We start from the raw sequence: 16,116 nt of genomic DNA, 5'->3' as shown, positions 1-16,116 counted from the left end.
AAATCAATTTATCTTAATTACCTTTAATTTCTTTATCATGATACGAACCATGATATAATTAACAAGGCCACAAATGAAAAAGGAGAATTCAATTATATTTAATTTCTTAAAGTATACCATATTTTAGACCAATAGTAGTTAGTGGTTGCTAAAAAAATGTCCTATATCTTTAGAATGCATAGAATATTTCTCTTAAAAATTTAAACCATGATATAATTTGTTTCATTCCTTGCGAAGGAGACTAGCTAGTGATAGTGGGCAAATGGTTAATGAATATTTTTTTAATTTTATATTTTAAATTAAAATAATTAGTATATGATTAAAATATTATTAACCATAGATTATTTTAATTGTCAGTGTGATTTTTAATACTTAAAAAAGAACCATGCTAAAGATGAAGCCAAAACCAGTAATCCAAGTGGATTGGCCCAAACAAACTTGAACTTATGAAAAAGCCCATATAATTAAATTAGGTATGAATACCTAAATTATCGATTCCCCCAACTTTTTTTAAAAATTCAATTTTTATTTTAAAAATTAATTATTTCATTACTATAAAAAATAAAATACACTTTTTATAATACTTAAAAATTAGAAGATTCAACTTTTTTTAAAAAAATTTGAATCTCAAAATTTAAAAATCAATATCAAAATATATTTTAAATATTATTTTAAGTTATTTTATAAATTAAAATAATAAAAATATAACAAGATTAATATTTTTTATTTTTAAGAGAATATCTACCATAATGTATTTAAATATATAATCTTTAATTTTTCAGATATTTAAAAATAAAATAATTAATTAATAGTTAATTTTTTTTTTACAAAAATTGAACTTTTATTCAGGTATTTGATCTGGTCCCTTAAAATTTTTTAAATTTATTTGAGCCAATTTGAATAAACCTGAATATAAAAAAAAAGTAATTTTTCAATTTATGATTCTAACTTTTTTTTTTTTTTGGGCTTATGAGATGAGGGATTGCGCACATGGAATTATCAGCAACTGTGCATAATTTTGGTGTTCTTCAGCGGAGATTGTACCCTTGCCCCTGGCCTACGATAGCATTACATACGATTGCAGGGGATTAAAACCCCGAACCTTCCTTTCTCTTCTCCAATTTCCTTTTGATCCTCCAATCTTCTTCACCTTCCAGGAAATACGTACCCAGATATATATAGATAAAGATATTTGCTCAACTAGTAGGTGAGCATGGCTACTCAATCGGCAGCTCCTCCCAATACTTCGGACGATAAACTTCGAAACCCGGGTATGATTTCCTTTCTCTCGCCCTCTCTTTCTAAGTTATTACTCTGGTAGGCCCTGAGTTGAATGTTTTGTCCGGCTGTCTAGGAACTCAGAAAGTGGGAAAGAAGTTTGATGAATAGTATATGATTTGATTCATTTAATTGCTGTCGTATGCGTTTATTATGGCTTCTAGCTAAATCTTTAATCATGATCTCAGTACAGTCTTTCCTGTTTTCTGATAATTCTATTCTGCAAGAACTTTCTTGTCTATCCTATTATACTCAACGCCGAAAAGAACTTTTTGTTGTATTCTTCACATATTTTGGTACCAATTGTCAATTTCCTTACAAGATAGAATCGTAATTTCCTAGTGATTTTCTTAACTTTAATTGACTTTCTAATGGAAATTTCAATATCACATCATTTATTGTTCTGTTGCACCCTGTGAAATTTATTGCCCCCTCCTTCGGGTTTATTAAATCCAGACATCTTGATCGTCATCCTTAGCATAGTTTCATACTGTGCACCACCAAAATGATCTTCTTAATACTATCTCTGTTAAGCGCATTTACTATTTTAAGTATTCCACTAGAGTATTCTGTATTCCTATTCTCAGCTACGTTTATTGAGTTCTGAAGCTCTACCCTACTTTTTGAAAATAAGCTGGTAGTTTGTGGCGACAATCCTGAGTCATTTTTTTTCTTGATGTTGTTTTTTTGGGTTGGGGGAGTGCCTTAATGCTTGACATGCTGTTTCAATCAGAACGGAAATTCTTGGAATATTCGTGCATTATTTCCTCAGGGAAATGGCGCAATGCAGAATGAATACTTGTATTCTGTATTTGAGTTTTTCTACTAGGGAATATAACTAGAAAATTTAAGGTAATCTTTAGATTTTTCATCCTAGATGGTCCTTCTATGGAAGTAAAATCAAGATGGAGAAGGGGAAGGTGTTCAACATTGTTGAATAGGTAAATAAAGAATTTCAAGTCTTATTAGAATTTTTATGAAGGAAATAAATTTTAAGACATGTTTAATCGACATAAGAAATCCAAATCTTTAATTTATTCTGAGATATTTACATTTTCTGTTTGAAGGACAACTAAATTTACTTCCAATAATATCAGATGCCTTTCCTACATTGTTTTGTTCCATTTTGTCATGCTGAATGTTGGCATAACTGATTGGATGTGCTGGGCTGCTGGCAGAATGTTTTGAATAAGATATAAGTTATGCCAACTTGGGTAAATGATAAAATTGATTTGATGGCTTTCTTTTTTGGGGGTTTAGGTCCTGAAACTATGCAACCAAATGTTGATCAGCCCCAAGAAGAGCCTGTAAAACAGAATTCAACATCAGTATTTGTGAACCCACAACCTATGCGGGAAGAGGAAGTACAGAATGCTGTGAAATTTCTATCGCACCCAAAAGTTAGAGGCTCACCTGTCTTATACCGGAGATCATTTCTGGAGAAGAAGGGCCTCACAAAGGAGGAGATAGATGAAGCCTTTCGCCGTGTGCCGGTAAGCTTGTCATTTGGTCAGTTTGCTCATTTTTCTACACAACACAACCTGTTTATTTTCTCCTTTGGTTTGATCTTCTGTTTTAATTCTTGCTTATGTTTTAATTCTTGCTTTCCCTGCAAATCACAGGATTCACCTCCAAATGTGCTGACATCTGGTGAAAATAAAGGTGAAATGTCTAATATTGAAGTAGCAGTTGGGCTTCTGTTTCCTTTCTTTCATTTTTGAGCTCAGCTAGACTTCCCGAGAAAGTCTCCATAAGTTTTTATGTTTAACTACAGCTGGACTGATTCTTTCACCATTTCCTACATGACTTAATGAAACACTCACAGATGGGCAGCTGAAGACATCATCAAACGTTCAGCAACAAAACTTGGCACAGACTGTGCAGCAGGGCGCATCTACTTCTACTGGTACTGCTATTTCATATCCCAGATTTCACTGGTCCCAAGCCATTATAGCAATTGGATTTCTTACCGCTTCAAGTGCTGGAACAGTTTTATTAATAAAGGTATCTGTTGGTGACCTCTGTATGCTATTTAAACTAGTATCCTAAGGCATAAAAGCATATTGCGTTGGCCTGTTCACTATTTTAATAATTCATCCTTTCTTGTACCTAATGTACTTTTATATGCATTAATATTTTCTCTTTTGGTCTGAGCCTCATTTTCAGTAATATCTGGAAGTTTGTGCTTTTTTATAGAATTCGTTTCTTCCTCGATTAAAATCTTGGATACGCAAGGTTGTATTGGAAGATGATGAACCATTGAAGAAAATAGTCTCAAAACCGTCTTTAGCAGAAGAAGCAGCACTAGCTGCAAAAGCTGCTGCGGCTGCAGCTGCAGATGTGGCAAAAGCTAGCCAGGAAATGCTGGTTTCACAAAGTGAAGGTGACTTTGATTCAACATAAATTAGGATAATAATTTTTTAGATTTGCTTGTCTGGTTCCACATTAACTTGTCATCTTTGATTTTTGAGTTGTGATTCTGTTTGCTGCAACATCTGGTTTAATAATCTGCAGAGAGGAGATACTTTGGAGAACTCGTGAGCCTTGTCGACAAGCAAGTACAAGAAATGAAGTTGATGACTAATGCTATAAGAAGATTGGAAGGTACTCTTGGAACCTGGATTGCCTATTTCATCTGTCAGGATAAGATGAACAGTGTCACCTACAATATAAGATTGAACAAATAGTTTGGTTTTTAATTCATCAATTGTACTTGCATTAGTATATCTGTCAGGAATGCACAATTTTGTGTGATAGGCGAACTTGGGAATATAAAACTCAGGGATTTTACTGAGCTCTGCCCTAACATTTTTGCTTATCTGCGTATCTGTTATTACTTTCTGGCAAAATTTTGATAGCTTCTTTGCCATTCTTCAGCACATTGATTATATTGATTCTCATCTGTTTCTGTTCTGCAAAAAACACTAGCTTCTAGTGGAGCTGTTCTTTTGGAGCATGAGGACCACCAAGTCACTCAAGCAAGTTCAAAGGTCAGTAATATATATATGCATAGATGGCTACTCTTTCAGGAATTCGATTCAAACTTGGGCATGCCTTCTCTTATCCTTATTTAGTTGTCTAAAATAAGTTGAGTTTTGACAGTAATATTTTTTTTTCTTATCATCTATGCAGCAAGTGATTGCAAATGGCAAGGTGGACTATAGCATGCATTCAGGTTAGGTACATTAACTAAAATCTAATTTTTTTCTAACTTACGAAAATCTGAATTTTCACCTATAATTATATTGTCATTTGCAGGGAGCTATTCATCAACACCTGCTTCTACTGGACCATCTACTGCTCCCCATCCTAAGTCATATATGGAGGCAAGTCATTGTGTTGATTTTCCTATTGTCTTTTGTTTTCACCTCCTTGTCTTCAAGGGATGATATCCAAATGCATGGCGTTTTGAATCATTTCACTGAAGACGATAATAACTGGTTTTGTCATCTAAAATGAAATTTATGCGAAGGAAATACTTTGGACTTTGGCTCTAGATTGAAGCTTATTTTATTTTTACTTTTTCAATAATGTGTCATGCATTTTTCTTTTAGTTGTGCTTTGGAAAATGACCGATTCAACACAGCTAATTAGGCATGCTGGATTAGGTTATTCAACTAGTTGTGCGAACTAGGTTATTGATAAGGTTTCGTCCGTACTATGTTTTTTTTTTCCCAATATGAAGTTATATGTCAAATCATCCTAAGCTTTCTTTATATTGATCTTGTATGGTGGGCCTACAATGCCACAAACCTTGATTGAATACACTTGTTGACAATATTTTGACAATTTTAGCCTTTGCAGGTTTGGTTCTCAGAGGTCATAACTATGATTACCTGCAGTGATCATCAATGTGAAATTTGAATGACTCTAGTGTGTACATCAAATTTTAAATCAAGCATTTAGGCTTCCCTCCGACTCCTCCTGATTTTTCAATGTTTTGCCTAAAACTTCTCTTGGACCTTTTTTTAATTAAAAAAATTCTTCCTTTTGGTACAAACATTGACCTAGGAGCCCTAAGATCAAGCCTTCTAGCCTGTAGGGCTCACCATGGAGACCAGATTTGCCTGTAGGCTTATTGGTTTAAGATGTGTAGTCTGTCGTGAATTTTTGCTTAGGAAAAATAAAATCGAATGCACTTTTGACTTGCAAAGCTGCTCTTGTCCGCTATTAAGACTGGTGACTGTTGAGTACCTCAGCTTTGATAACTTCCTAAAATTTAGTAGTTCAACGATTAGTTGCTCCTTTTTTCCCCCATATTTGATGTGATAGTTTTAACAGATGTACGTTGTAATTCTTTTTAATATGCAAAGATTCCCATACTGTTTTCATTATATTTTGCAGATAATGGCCATGGTCCAGAGAGGGGAGAAGCCTTCGAACATTAGAGTAAATTATCTATCCTCAACATTGCAGTAATCTAGTTGTACACTTAACTTTAGCCTTCCTACCTCATTTCTCCGTCATGGATTTAATACAATAAGTTGGTTGATGTGACATATAATAATAAAATTAATGGGAATAAGGGAACTTAGAAAAGTGTGGCTAGTAATTGAGATTATTAAATATTGGGTTTAGCATTTTTTCTGTGGTTATTGTTATTATTTTTTCTTTTTTCCTTCGTAAAATATAATTTTGGCTTTGATGCAGGATATTGATGATCGCCCCCCCAATCCAAATCAACAACCATCAAATCCTCGCATGGCACCAAGAGCCAAGGTTTTTTCTTCCCAAATATATTTGTTCCTCAATATTTTAGGTTTACGATTTGTCTAATAAAAGAACTTGAGAACATTATTTTTACTTCTCGTAAGATAAAATGTCTGAACTTTATATCAGTTTATCTTTGAAGAGTGATCATCTGAATGCTCATTGGCAGTATCAATGGTTTATAGATTTGATTGATGAGTGATGACCATGTGAAGATAGTATGTCTAATGATTGGACCATCAAGGACATTGTTATGGAAATTTCTCGATTGAATTAGTTATCAGTGATATTTTATTTTAATTTAAGATGAGGCAGGATCGCTTGAGTAATGAAGTTTTCATGTATTGGACGTGAAAGGCGGCTTTTAATTAAACATTTGAACCCATCAAATAATGAATGCATTTCGTTTTGGTGCATAATTGATGGGATCTTTGTTATGAAGTAGAAACTTAGAATTCTCGACATTCATTTCCCAGCTGCATAACTACACATGAAACTGAAACTGATTACTTGTTTCCACTCTTCTTGTGCAGCCTTGGGAGGTTAGTCATGTGCAAAGCACTGAAACCCAAATGCTTCAACCTTGGGTCAGTGGTGAAGACTTGAATTCCAAGTTTCAAGACACCTCCATTGAAGTGAATGGTGACGCTCCAGTTCCCTGGTGGCAACGGAAAAATGTTAGAATCAGCGAGATAGATGATGGCAATGAGCACGGTGCAGAACCAAATGGTGTTCCATCTAGTCGTCAGCAGCAGCAGCCAGTCAGACGCACATGGGTTCCACCTCAGCCTCCTCCTATAGCAATGCCAGAGGCTGCTGAAGCCATTAGACGGCCCAAATCGGTGGCTCAGAAGGAACAGGTGCGAGATGATTTGTCAGCAGCCCATTCTTCAGACATGTCTGATGAGGTGCGAGACATCCCAAAAACGTCTGAATCCGAAGGCGCTACAGTTGACAGCGGACTCAGCTCAATGCCCAAATCTGGTGAGATACAAACAGCTCAGGAAGTCAATTAGTCAACTACGAAGAGGAATAAAGCCAGGTCAGGTCATGTTACTTAATTAGCTTGATTCATCGCTTTGTGAAGTTGGTAGCAGTTGTCCAAAGTTCAGGATGAGCTTGAAAGAACCTTTGTTTTATATAATCATACCTTGTCTGAACTTTTGGCCAATCATCAATACAAGATACGTGCATATTTTCATATGACAGAATAATATTTTAATTTGTATCAAGCAATGATCAATGAATGTTATTGTAGACCTGTAGTCTAAGAAATCTTGATCATTCCATTATCGATTTGTTGCCTTAAACCTTTACTGGCACAAAATGAAGCGCGGATGAGAACGAAACGAAGTAGCTTAGGTAGACCACGTTAATCAAGAAAAGATATATAAAGTTCTTTGGCGTGCGCACGCACATGTATATATATTAAGATTTTTTTTTTTGGGCCAAAACGATATATATTAAGAAGATTTACCGGTGACATCCAAGCATGCTTCTTATGGTAATGCGAGGTCTACTTAAAAGCACTGACCAAAGGCATGTCGAAAGCCAAGTTAGTCGGTGAATCAGATGGTTTTCCCAGTTCTTAAGCACCCGATTATAAGGTCTTGTCGACCGATGGTCCGCTGTTATCACTGTCCGGCCTATGAAAGCTGCAGGCTTCTGCTCCATACATACATACATACATACAAAGCCTGCAGGCTTCTCAATTTTAATTTATGATTTGATGCTTTTATTTTTGGATAACAAAGAACGTCCCCGTGTACATTCCACATGGACGCGCTGTAGCAAAGGAGTGAACTAGTAGCCAGTTGGTGTGAGCTTATCGTAGAATAAATCACAGCTTTGCTCTTTCAATATAGTCAGAGACCAAACATAAAGTGGAACAGCCGGCAAAGTTGATGTACGTTTTTCTTTCCAAACTTTTTGGGTCACTCGTAGTTTTTCCTCTCTTCATTGATTTGGTTGCATGGAAATTCATTCGCACGGGCAAATGGGAAAGAGCGAAATGAGGAAAGAAACTTTTGCGCAAAAGCAAGGAAAAGGGGATCACAACTTGAGATTCGAATTCTGTACTGAAGACGGGTATTGAGGAAATAGCAGACTATGTACTCCTCCCATGCTAGAGAACAAACAGTACACAGCATAATCTAAAATTTTTTATATACGTTTATTAATTCTAGTTCTAGCATGGATATGGGTTATCTTTGACCATTTAAGGTGCTTGAAATATGGATAAGCTTCATACTTTTCTCAACACTAACTTCATTTTGGGAATGATGTTTTGAAGAATTAATAATCAGAATTTGATTGTGATTTTGTGGGAAAATAAGACGAGTGTCAACGTCAGTTCATAGAATGAATGAAAATGACAAAAGGGAGAGAAGAGGGATGTCCAATGTTGGCTTGCCATAATGGAGAGGAGGGTAGGGACGAAGGAATGCATCTTTTTCTTCGAAATAGCATGCAATTAATTTATTTTTCCAACCCATTAGCTTCTAACCTATCCTATTAAATGACTGTTACCATCGTCATGAATTTTTACAGGTTAGTTTCCCTTGTAAAAAGAAAAATATGATTAAAAAAAATAATGAAACAAAAAGAAAAAAAAAACTAAATATGCGTGCAAATACAAGATTCAAGATGTTTTTTGTGCTTTTTTGGGAAAAAAATAGAAAAAAGATTGAGATTCAGACGCGCAGTTTTGTTCACAACTTGCAAATGGTACGAGTCCATTTTTTCATATTTTATAATAATAATGAAAAAGAATATGAATAATTATAACAAAATAATAATTTAAAAATATAATAGATATCATATCATGCACGGTAACTTTTATGTAATGAAATGAGAATGTGTTTTCTTTTGGCAGTCATGCTGATTTGATATGTGGCCTAGATGCGCAAAAACATTATTGGAAAGTGAAAAAAGGGTTAACTTTTTGTTATCATGCTAATTTTATTTAAAACATTATTAAATATTAAATATAAAAATTTTTTAATGAAAATTTAAATCTCAATTCATCATATTATGAGAAATTAATTTTTTTTATTAGGCTCAACTTTATTAGTAAACAAAAAAGCACACTTTAATCACATAAGTTTTAAATAAATACAAGTAAATCTCTTTCCCCACCTTCCTAAAATCAACTTTAGTTATTTCAATTAAGGATAAATTCCCATTCATTGAGCCGTATTGTTTGTAAGTAAACTCGTAAAATTAATTAGCCAAAATTTAGTATTAAAAATAGGAATGGATTCTAATAACGAAGCCAGGGCTAGTCAGGGATGGCTTTTAATAGAGATAATGAAATTTTTAATGTTTTAAATTTGTCTCTTTTATTGATTTAATCTTTTAAGTTTAATTTTTGTCAATTTAACTTGTCATGTTTTTTTAAATTATTATGTTAGTCTTTTAAGCTTTAAAACACAAATTGAATCTTTAATTAATCTAATGTACAATGTATATTGACTTAACGTCTAGAGAAAATGATAATAAAATCCCTCTAAATTATATAAATGATAATTCAATTTCTCAAAATGTTATAATTTCAATGAAGTTTCTAAGGATCTCCGTGCCAACAAATTTTAAAATGAAAAGATAATTTTACCCTTATTGAAAATAACAAATTCCACTCACAATTTCTATTCTGTAAATTGTAAGAGTTAAGTAAAAAATTATAATTTATTAAGTATAATTTTTATTGTTGAAAAACAAATCATAATCACAACTTTTGTTTAAAAAATATAACTTTTATTCTATGAATTGTAAAAGTTAAATAAGAAATTATAATTTATCAAGTGTAAGTTCTATTATTAAAGAATAAGTTTTCAAAATAACAAATTCCATTCACAACTTTCTTCAAAGAATCACAATAATTGAATGAGAAATCACAACTTGTCAATAAAGGTAAAATAATTTTTTTAATTTAAAATTTATTGATAAAAAATTTTCTAAAGACTTTAGCAAAATTATGATATTTTGAGAGATTAAATTATTATTTATATAATTTATACAAATTTTATTATCATTTTTCCTAACACCTATATGTAAATAAATGAGAACAAATTAGCCATTAAATTAGTTTAATTTTTATTAATCTAATCCCTCTAAGCTTACATTGTGTTTTGTTCTTTTGTTGTTTTTTCAAATCTATTTTTTACATAAATAATTATATTTATTTTTATTAATTTATATGGCTATTATAACGTATTAAATTTTCACACCTATTTTTGACAAAATATAATTTAATAAATAAAGTTTGACTAATAAACACTTACCATGATAAAAAAATGTATGCCATAATATTAAAAAAGTAAAACTTAAGGAGAATTATAGTTAGGTCCCATACAAGAGAATTAATTACTGTAAGATTCATTGACAACTGAACTAAACTGCATTGACAATTGGTTGTGTTGTTAATACAGTTTAGTTCAGTTGTCAATGGACCTTGCAGTGATTAATTTTTTTATGTGAGACTTCAATGTAATTGCCCCTAAAACTTACCTTTTCACAACACTATCATGGTAAATAAAGGTTTGCTATAATAGAAAGAGCTTTATATATTATTTTCAAACCCTATCATAATAGAAAAGATATCATTATGGTAATTACATATTAAAATCATTTTTAATAACCATGGTAGAAATAACTTTTCTTACAATAAAATATATTTCTCAAAATAAACTACCATGGTTTCAAAGACAATTTAAATCTAAATATGAATTTAATCATCAATATCCAACATGGATCCGAACAACACTTTATATTGCTCAATCAGAGGCCCCTCTATGGTTTACACTTGATCACAACATAACTACATCAAATATCATATTACAAAACACATTCTAAACACATATGAGGTAAAGTTATAGTTGGGTTATAGCTATCCAACACAATCATATAATCATAAATTATTCAAGTAATCCTTATAGCAATATATGCAGAATCAATCAAAATATAGAGTCAACATGCGCAAATGTATTCAAAAATTGCCTTAAGTTGGTAAGTATATATTACTAATTAAAGAGGAATGGTGTCTCATACACCAAGTCCAAGCCTCCGGTACTCCTCTAATTGAGCTTTCTTATATAAAAATGTTAACTATAGGGAATGAGACACAAATATCCTAGTAACCAAAATTAATATGCCATGATTCATGCAATGCAATTAATCATGTAAATTGCTAAGTGGGCAAGTAAAACGCATTATCATACTAATTATATTCAATTTATAAACACAAATGTATGATATGACAACATCTTATCCCTTTTGTACACCATGTCAGGTACCCTAGCTCACTTAGCTAAAAGTAAGATAATCCAAGTTATATATGCCACCTAATGGTCTAATGGGGGTATACCGCATAGGAATAATTGAACCATACAGAACTCTCAACCATGCACCAACTAATCATGTGTAGTGACAATTTCCATACACAACTGACTTATACAATTGAACATACTTTCACAACACATATTTTCAAGCCAAACACATTTATAGACAAGATTTATTTCCACTTGGCAACATATTTTCTCAAAACACTTAATATTCATTTTCAACGCATGGATTTCCAACACAATTATTTCATAAGAAAAATGTACATAATTAACTCTAAAACATATACCATAATATAATAGAAATGGTTATCTTTATTCCTTAAAAGCAAAGTTTCCTTTTACAATATCTCTTCCATCACACTCTTTATCAATACAATTTACACACATTTTTCATAATACATAATATTAATTTCAAATTTGAAATCAATAAACAACTCTAATTATAGATTTAGGAAGTCTAGGCCTACTAAACCCATAATTAACACTAATTAATTTAAGGTTAGCATCCTATTTAAACTTTTCACATATTAATTCATACCCTAACCCCTAAAATACCTCTAATACCATAATTTCATCTTTTCATTTCCTTAAATTCATCAAAAAATACCCTAAAAAATCAAAAATCATTCTCAAGCCTTAACTTACCATTCCAAAGCCTTAGAAATATTTCTCCATATTCAAATAAACATCTAGTCACTAGAAAATCATCCCAAAAATTTGGATTCAACACAAACTCAACAATACAGGATTAGGGTATTTGAAATCCAACCTCAAAATAATGTACTACATCCTTTATTATAATCCTAATAACCTTAACAACTACATTCATCCATCATTAATTTGGATTAACTATCTCACAAGAAAACCATAATCAAAAAATCTTTCTCAATCTAAGAAAAAACTATATAGAATGATAGAGTGAAAAACTATAAGCTTACTTCAAGTGATCCCCAAGCTCAAAACACTCTCAAGACTCTAGGAAATTGTGCCCTAGTAGAGCCAAATCATCCCTCTCTCTCTATTTTTTCTCTCCCTATTTCACATTCTGATTTGAAATGTGAAACAGGGACAGTTTCAAAAACACTCATCCGTGTGTTAAACTTATCCACATATAGAGAACCTAAATTAAAATAGTCCTCTACCTTTTTTATTGTCTGCGAGCAGTTGAGCCTTGTATGGTGCTCATCCATGCACAGTCAAAGACAAAATGGCCATTTCTCACTTCAACCCCTAATTTTAAGCCTAATTGGGCTCAATATATAACATTTGAGAAATTTAACTCTGGTTTATTAACCTAATAAAGATAATTAGTGAGTTAATAAGGTATGTGGCCAGAGGGGCTTAGCATAATTGTTGTGATTTTAACCCTAAAAGTGGGTCCAAATTGATGGCGGGCCACCCGGGTAAGGAAAGAGGAAAAAATGAAGAACCATTCTCTGTGCCATACACCGTGGTTCGTGGTTGGTCCACCACAGCTCATAGAGATAATTTAAATGTAATGGGTTCCTGTGTGCCATGCGCCACAATGGAGGGCATCGTGCACTGCAGCGCATGGCCAAAAATTAAATATATCTGATTAATTCTATGTATGAAAATAGAAGAGAAGATGAAAAGGAAAATGAAGAGAACGTTAAGGTTCTGCTAGGGCACGCATATTGGCTCTCATTTCTAGCATTTTGAAGTTTCCAAACACCCAAGGTAGGTAATCCAAGCCTCATTTTTCTTTTCTCTCCCTCATTTACAATGATTTATGGTAGGGTTTGAGTTTGGAGCTATATTTTTGATCCATAGGAGTATGGGTCTGATTTCATTGGTTAAAATAAATATAATAGGAGTTGTTTAATGTATTGGAATACCACATTGAGGATTTTGGAAGTGGTTAGCCCATGGGAGCATTTATTATTCAAAAATTTATATTTATGAGGTAGTTAAAAAAGGTTTATGTGCATTAATGATGGTTTGAAGTGTCATTAATAATAATGTACATTAATAGAACCTAATAAGCCTATTGGGTGTGAATAGGTAGTGATTATGAGTTCATAAAAATAGAGTGTGTGGAGTTTTATGTGATGAAGCATCAAGAGTTAGATAATGGTGATATTCTTGTGGTATGGATGTAGAGAGGTTTGTTTTGACACCATTCGAGCTTGTTGAAGCTTCAAAAAGTTAGTATAGTGAGGGGTAAATCTTTAACCTCTTAAAGGTTTAAGATAATCGGAAAAAACTTAATCTTTATAGTTAAATATTAATTATGTTTGTGAAATGTAATTTATGAGTTAAATTAATGATGCATATTGGCAAAGTGTTGATTTGTGAAATGGTTTTTGAAAAGAAACCTTAATTTTGTCACCCTTGGTGTTTTATGAAATTAATTATGATTTATTATTATGGGTGAAGAATTGTGATGAATTATAGAGAATTTGTGTTATGTGAGTTTATGTATTGAGAAATGATTGTTAAAATGTATAATATGCATGAAATGTGCATAGCATGATCATTGGCGAGAGTTTACCTAAGGAGAGGAGTAGATTGGTTGAAAATCCACATGGTATTAGCAGTAACTGTTGGAATTGAGAACTAGCCTTGAGGTCGACTGTTGAAATCGAGAGGTGGTCCTTGTCCCATGGTTGTTTCGGGACTGTCCCACTTGTTCTATGAGGGACTCGAACCTAACTAATCTCCACCAATTCATGAGGAGGCTATATTAGGGGTATGACACTCCATGGTTGTTAGTATTGGGGGAAACCAGATTACATAAGTGAGTGAGTTCACCTTGACTCAGTAGCTCTTCACAAGTAGAAGGCTGGGTTAGTTTGTGAAAGACATAGCTATGTGATAGCCACCAGTTTCATGTCAGAGGTAATAGGAGGATATAAGGTTGGCGTCTGATCATACATATAAGTCCGGCCACATGGTCGTTAGTTTTGTAGTTCGGCATGTGTTGAGGGCGCACGGTTGTTATTTTTGCAACCATGTGTTCAGTTTTTGCTAAATAACATGATAAGTATTTTATGGCAAATCCGGTCACATGGTTGTTATTTTTGTGAACCATGGTCGAGTGTTATGTGCTTATTTGCCTAATTGCATCTATTTACAATTGATATGTAACTGCATGGGTTAAGTGAAACTTGGTTACTGAGTGATTGTACTCACCCTTCAATTCTCAATATTTTCAGGACTTAGCTTATCAAATTCGAGTCAGAAAAAACATACAGAGGCTTAGAATTTATGGAGTAATCCTCTATATGCCTCTCTTTTGTTACTTTCATGTTTATTTGTTAATGTAATTATCAACTAGGATTAATTGATATGATTTATGCACTACTTGCATAATTTTGTGTATAAAGTGTATTTTGTGCCTTGGGTAAGTGAATTTTGATTGTGAACCCGTGGATAGGGCCAAAATACTTGTGCAAGTAAAAACATATGTATTTTGAGAAATTTGGAATGAAATTGTTGATTTTGTGTAACTTTTTCTTTCCCTTTATGTTTTATGAAAATTAAGGTTGAGAGGTGATTTTAAGATATAAGTGTTTTTAATTGTGAGTGGTGCATTGCATGAGTCTGTAAGAATTTATTGAGTGTGGTCGGATGGTTCGTATAAGCTATTGGCACCTGTGGTTGAGTTGAGACACCTCATTTAAAAAATTTTGTGAAAAAGTGGTCAAAATGGGTTTTGGTGTCCAAATTTTTATAGAAAATGAGTTTGAGTGTGAAACTGGTACCATTGTTATAGTTAGGAGAAAGCTTTGTGTAGATACCGAAACTACCTCAATCGGACATCGAACGAAGATTTGGGACGCGTCAAAAGTTTACACCCTGTGCTATCATATGACAGCACTGATCTATCAAATTTTATGTAATACGTCGCAGCGCACGACACAGAGAAGACATGCCGCGATGCACATGCCGTAAGCCGTGGCGCACATGTCATTTTTTGCATAAAAACTATTTTTGAGTTTTAAAACTCATTATTTGGGTCCCAATTAAGTTTCAAACTTTCACTTTATTTTCAAAACTCTGATTTATACTTATTAAAGCATGTTTGAGATTTGAATTGTTTATATTGGGATTCCTTTGAAAGAATTTTGAAAAATTCCTTTTCATAAACTTTATAATTTGGTAATCCTTTGAAAGTTAAACCCTAGATTACCAAGATTTGAAGTTAAATGCTATTTAGCTTCAGGGAGTTTACATAATACTTATTTTGAAATCTAATTACCACTTTTATATGATTCTAGCTAGGTCCAATTTAGTCTAAAATTAAATGTGGAAGTAATTAACTAACTTTAATTGTCTTCAATCACAAATAAATTCATCAATTAAACCTTAAAATGATAATAATCCCTAACTTAGATCCTAAATTCCCACAATTTATTCTTTAAATAAAAATAGGATATTATAACTACCACCAATATGTCATTATGTATGTTAACAAATTTTAATAATATTATCTCTTCTTTAAAAGGGCAAACTTTATAGTTAAAACAAATTTAAGATATTAAATTAATAAACATTAAATTTATCAAATTGATACAAGAGCTAAACTTGAGTGATTAAAAAATTTTATTATCATCTTTTAATATAATATAGCACTGACAAGAAGTGATAAGAATCTGAGATAAGATAGAAAAGTAGGCTCGCTTTCATAAAAAACGATAACTACAACAATCCTCAAATAAAGTAAAAAGGAGAATGCGAAAAGACATTCCACTTAGCCACACCTCCAAACATAATATGCTTTTATGCCTCAAATCTCTCCATCTTCTCATCCACATGTTACTGA

The 16,116-nt window shown here is 32.6% G+C and overlaps 1 protein-coding gene across 1 annotated transcript; it reads left to right on the top strand.

Moving 5' to 3' along the window:
* Positions 1-1,018: 1,018 nt before the first annotated feature.
* LOC129309844 (peroxisomal membrane protein PEX14) lies at positions 1,019-7,253 on the top strand. The gene is made up of 12 exons (XM_054951584.1): positions 1,019-1,271; positions 2,539-2,771; positions 2,901-2,940; positions 3,104-3,282; positions 3,475-3,661; positions 3,793-3,882; positions 4,207-4,268; positions 4,411-4,453; positions 4,537-4,604; positions 5,623-5,667; positions 5,929-5,997; positions 6,522-7,253. The coding sequence occupies exons 1-12, from the start codon at positions 1,214-1,216 to the stop codon at positions 7,002-7,004; spliced, it is 1,557 nt and encodes a 518-aa protein (XP_054807559.1). The 5' UTR covers positions 1,019-1,213; the 3' UTR covers positions 7,005-7,253.
* The last annotated feature ends 8,863 nt before the right edge of the window (positions 7,254-16,116 follow it).

The sequence above is a fragment of the Prosopis cineraria genome, unplaced genomic scaffold, assembly GCF_029017545.1.
Source record: "Prosopis cineraria cultivar Desert tree isolate PC_DT_omini unplaced genomic scaffold, ASM2901754v1 PC4, whole genome shotgun sequence".
Taxonomy (NCBI): domain Eukaryota; kingdom Viridiplantae; phylum Streptophyta; class Magnoliopsida; order Fabales; family Fabaceae; genus Prosopis; species Prosopis cineraria.
This window is presented reverse-complemented; position numbering and strand designations above follow the sequence as displayed.

Coding starts and splice junctions, on each gene's coding strand:
- LOC129309844 (XM_054951584.1), top strand. CDS start 1,214: ATGGCTACTCAATCGGCAGCTCCTCCCAATACTTCGGACGATAAACTT. Junction 3,283..3,474: donor GAACAGTTTTATTAATAAAG/GTATCTGTTGGT, acceptor GCTTTTTTATAG/AATTCGTTTCTTCCTCGATT. Junction 5,998..6,521: donor GCATGGCACCAAGAGCCAAG/GTTTTTTCTTCC, acceptor CTTCTTGTGCAG/CCTTGGGAGGTTAGTCATGT.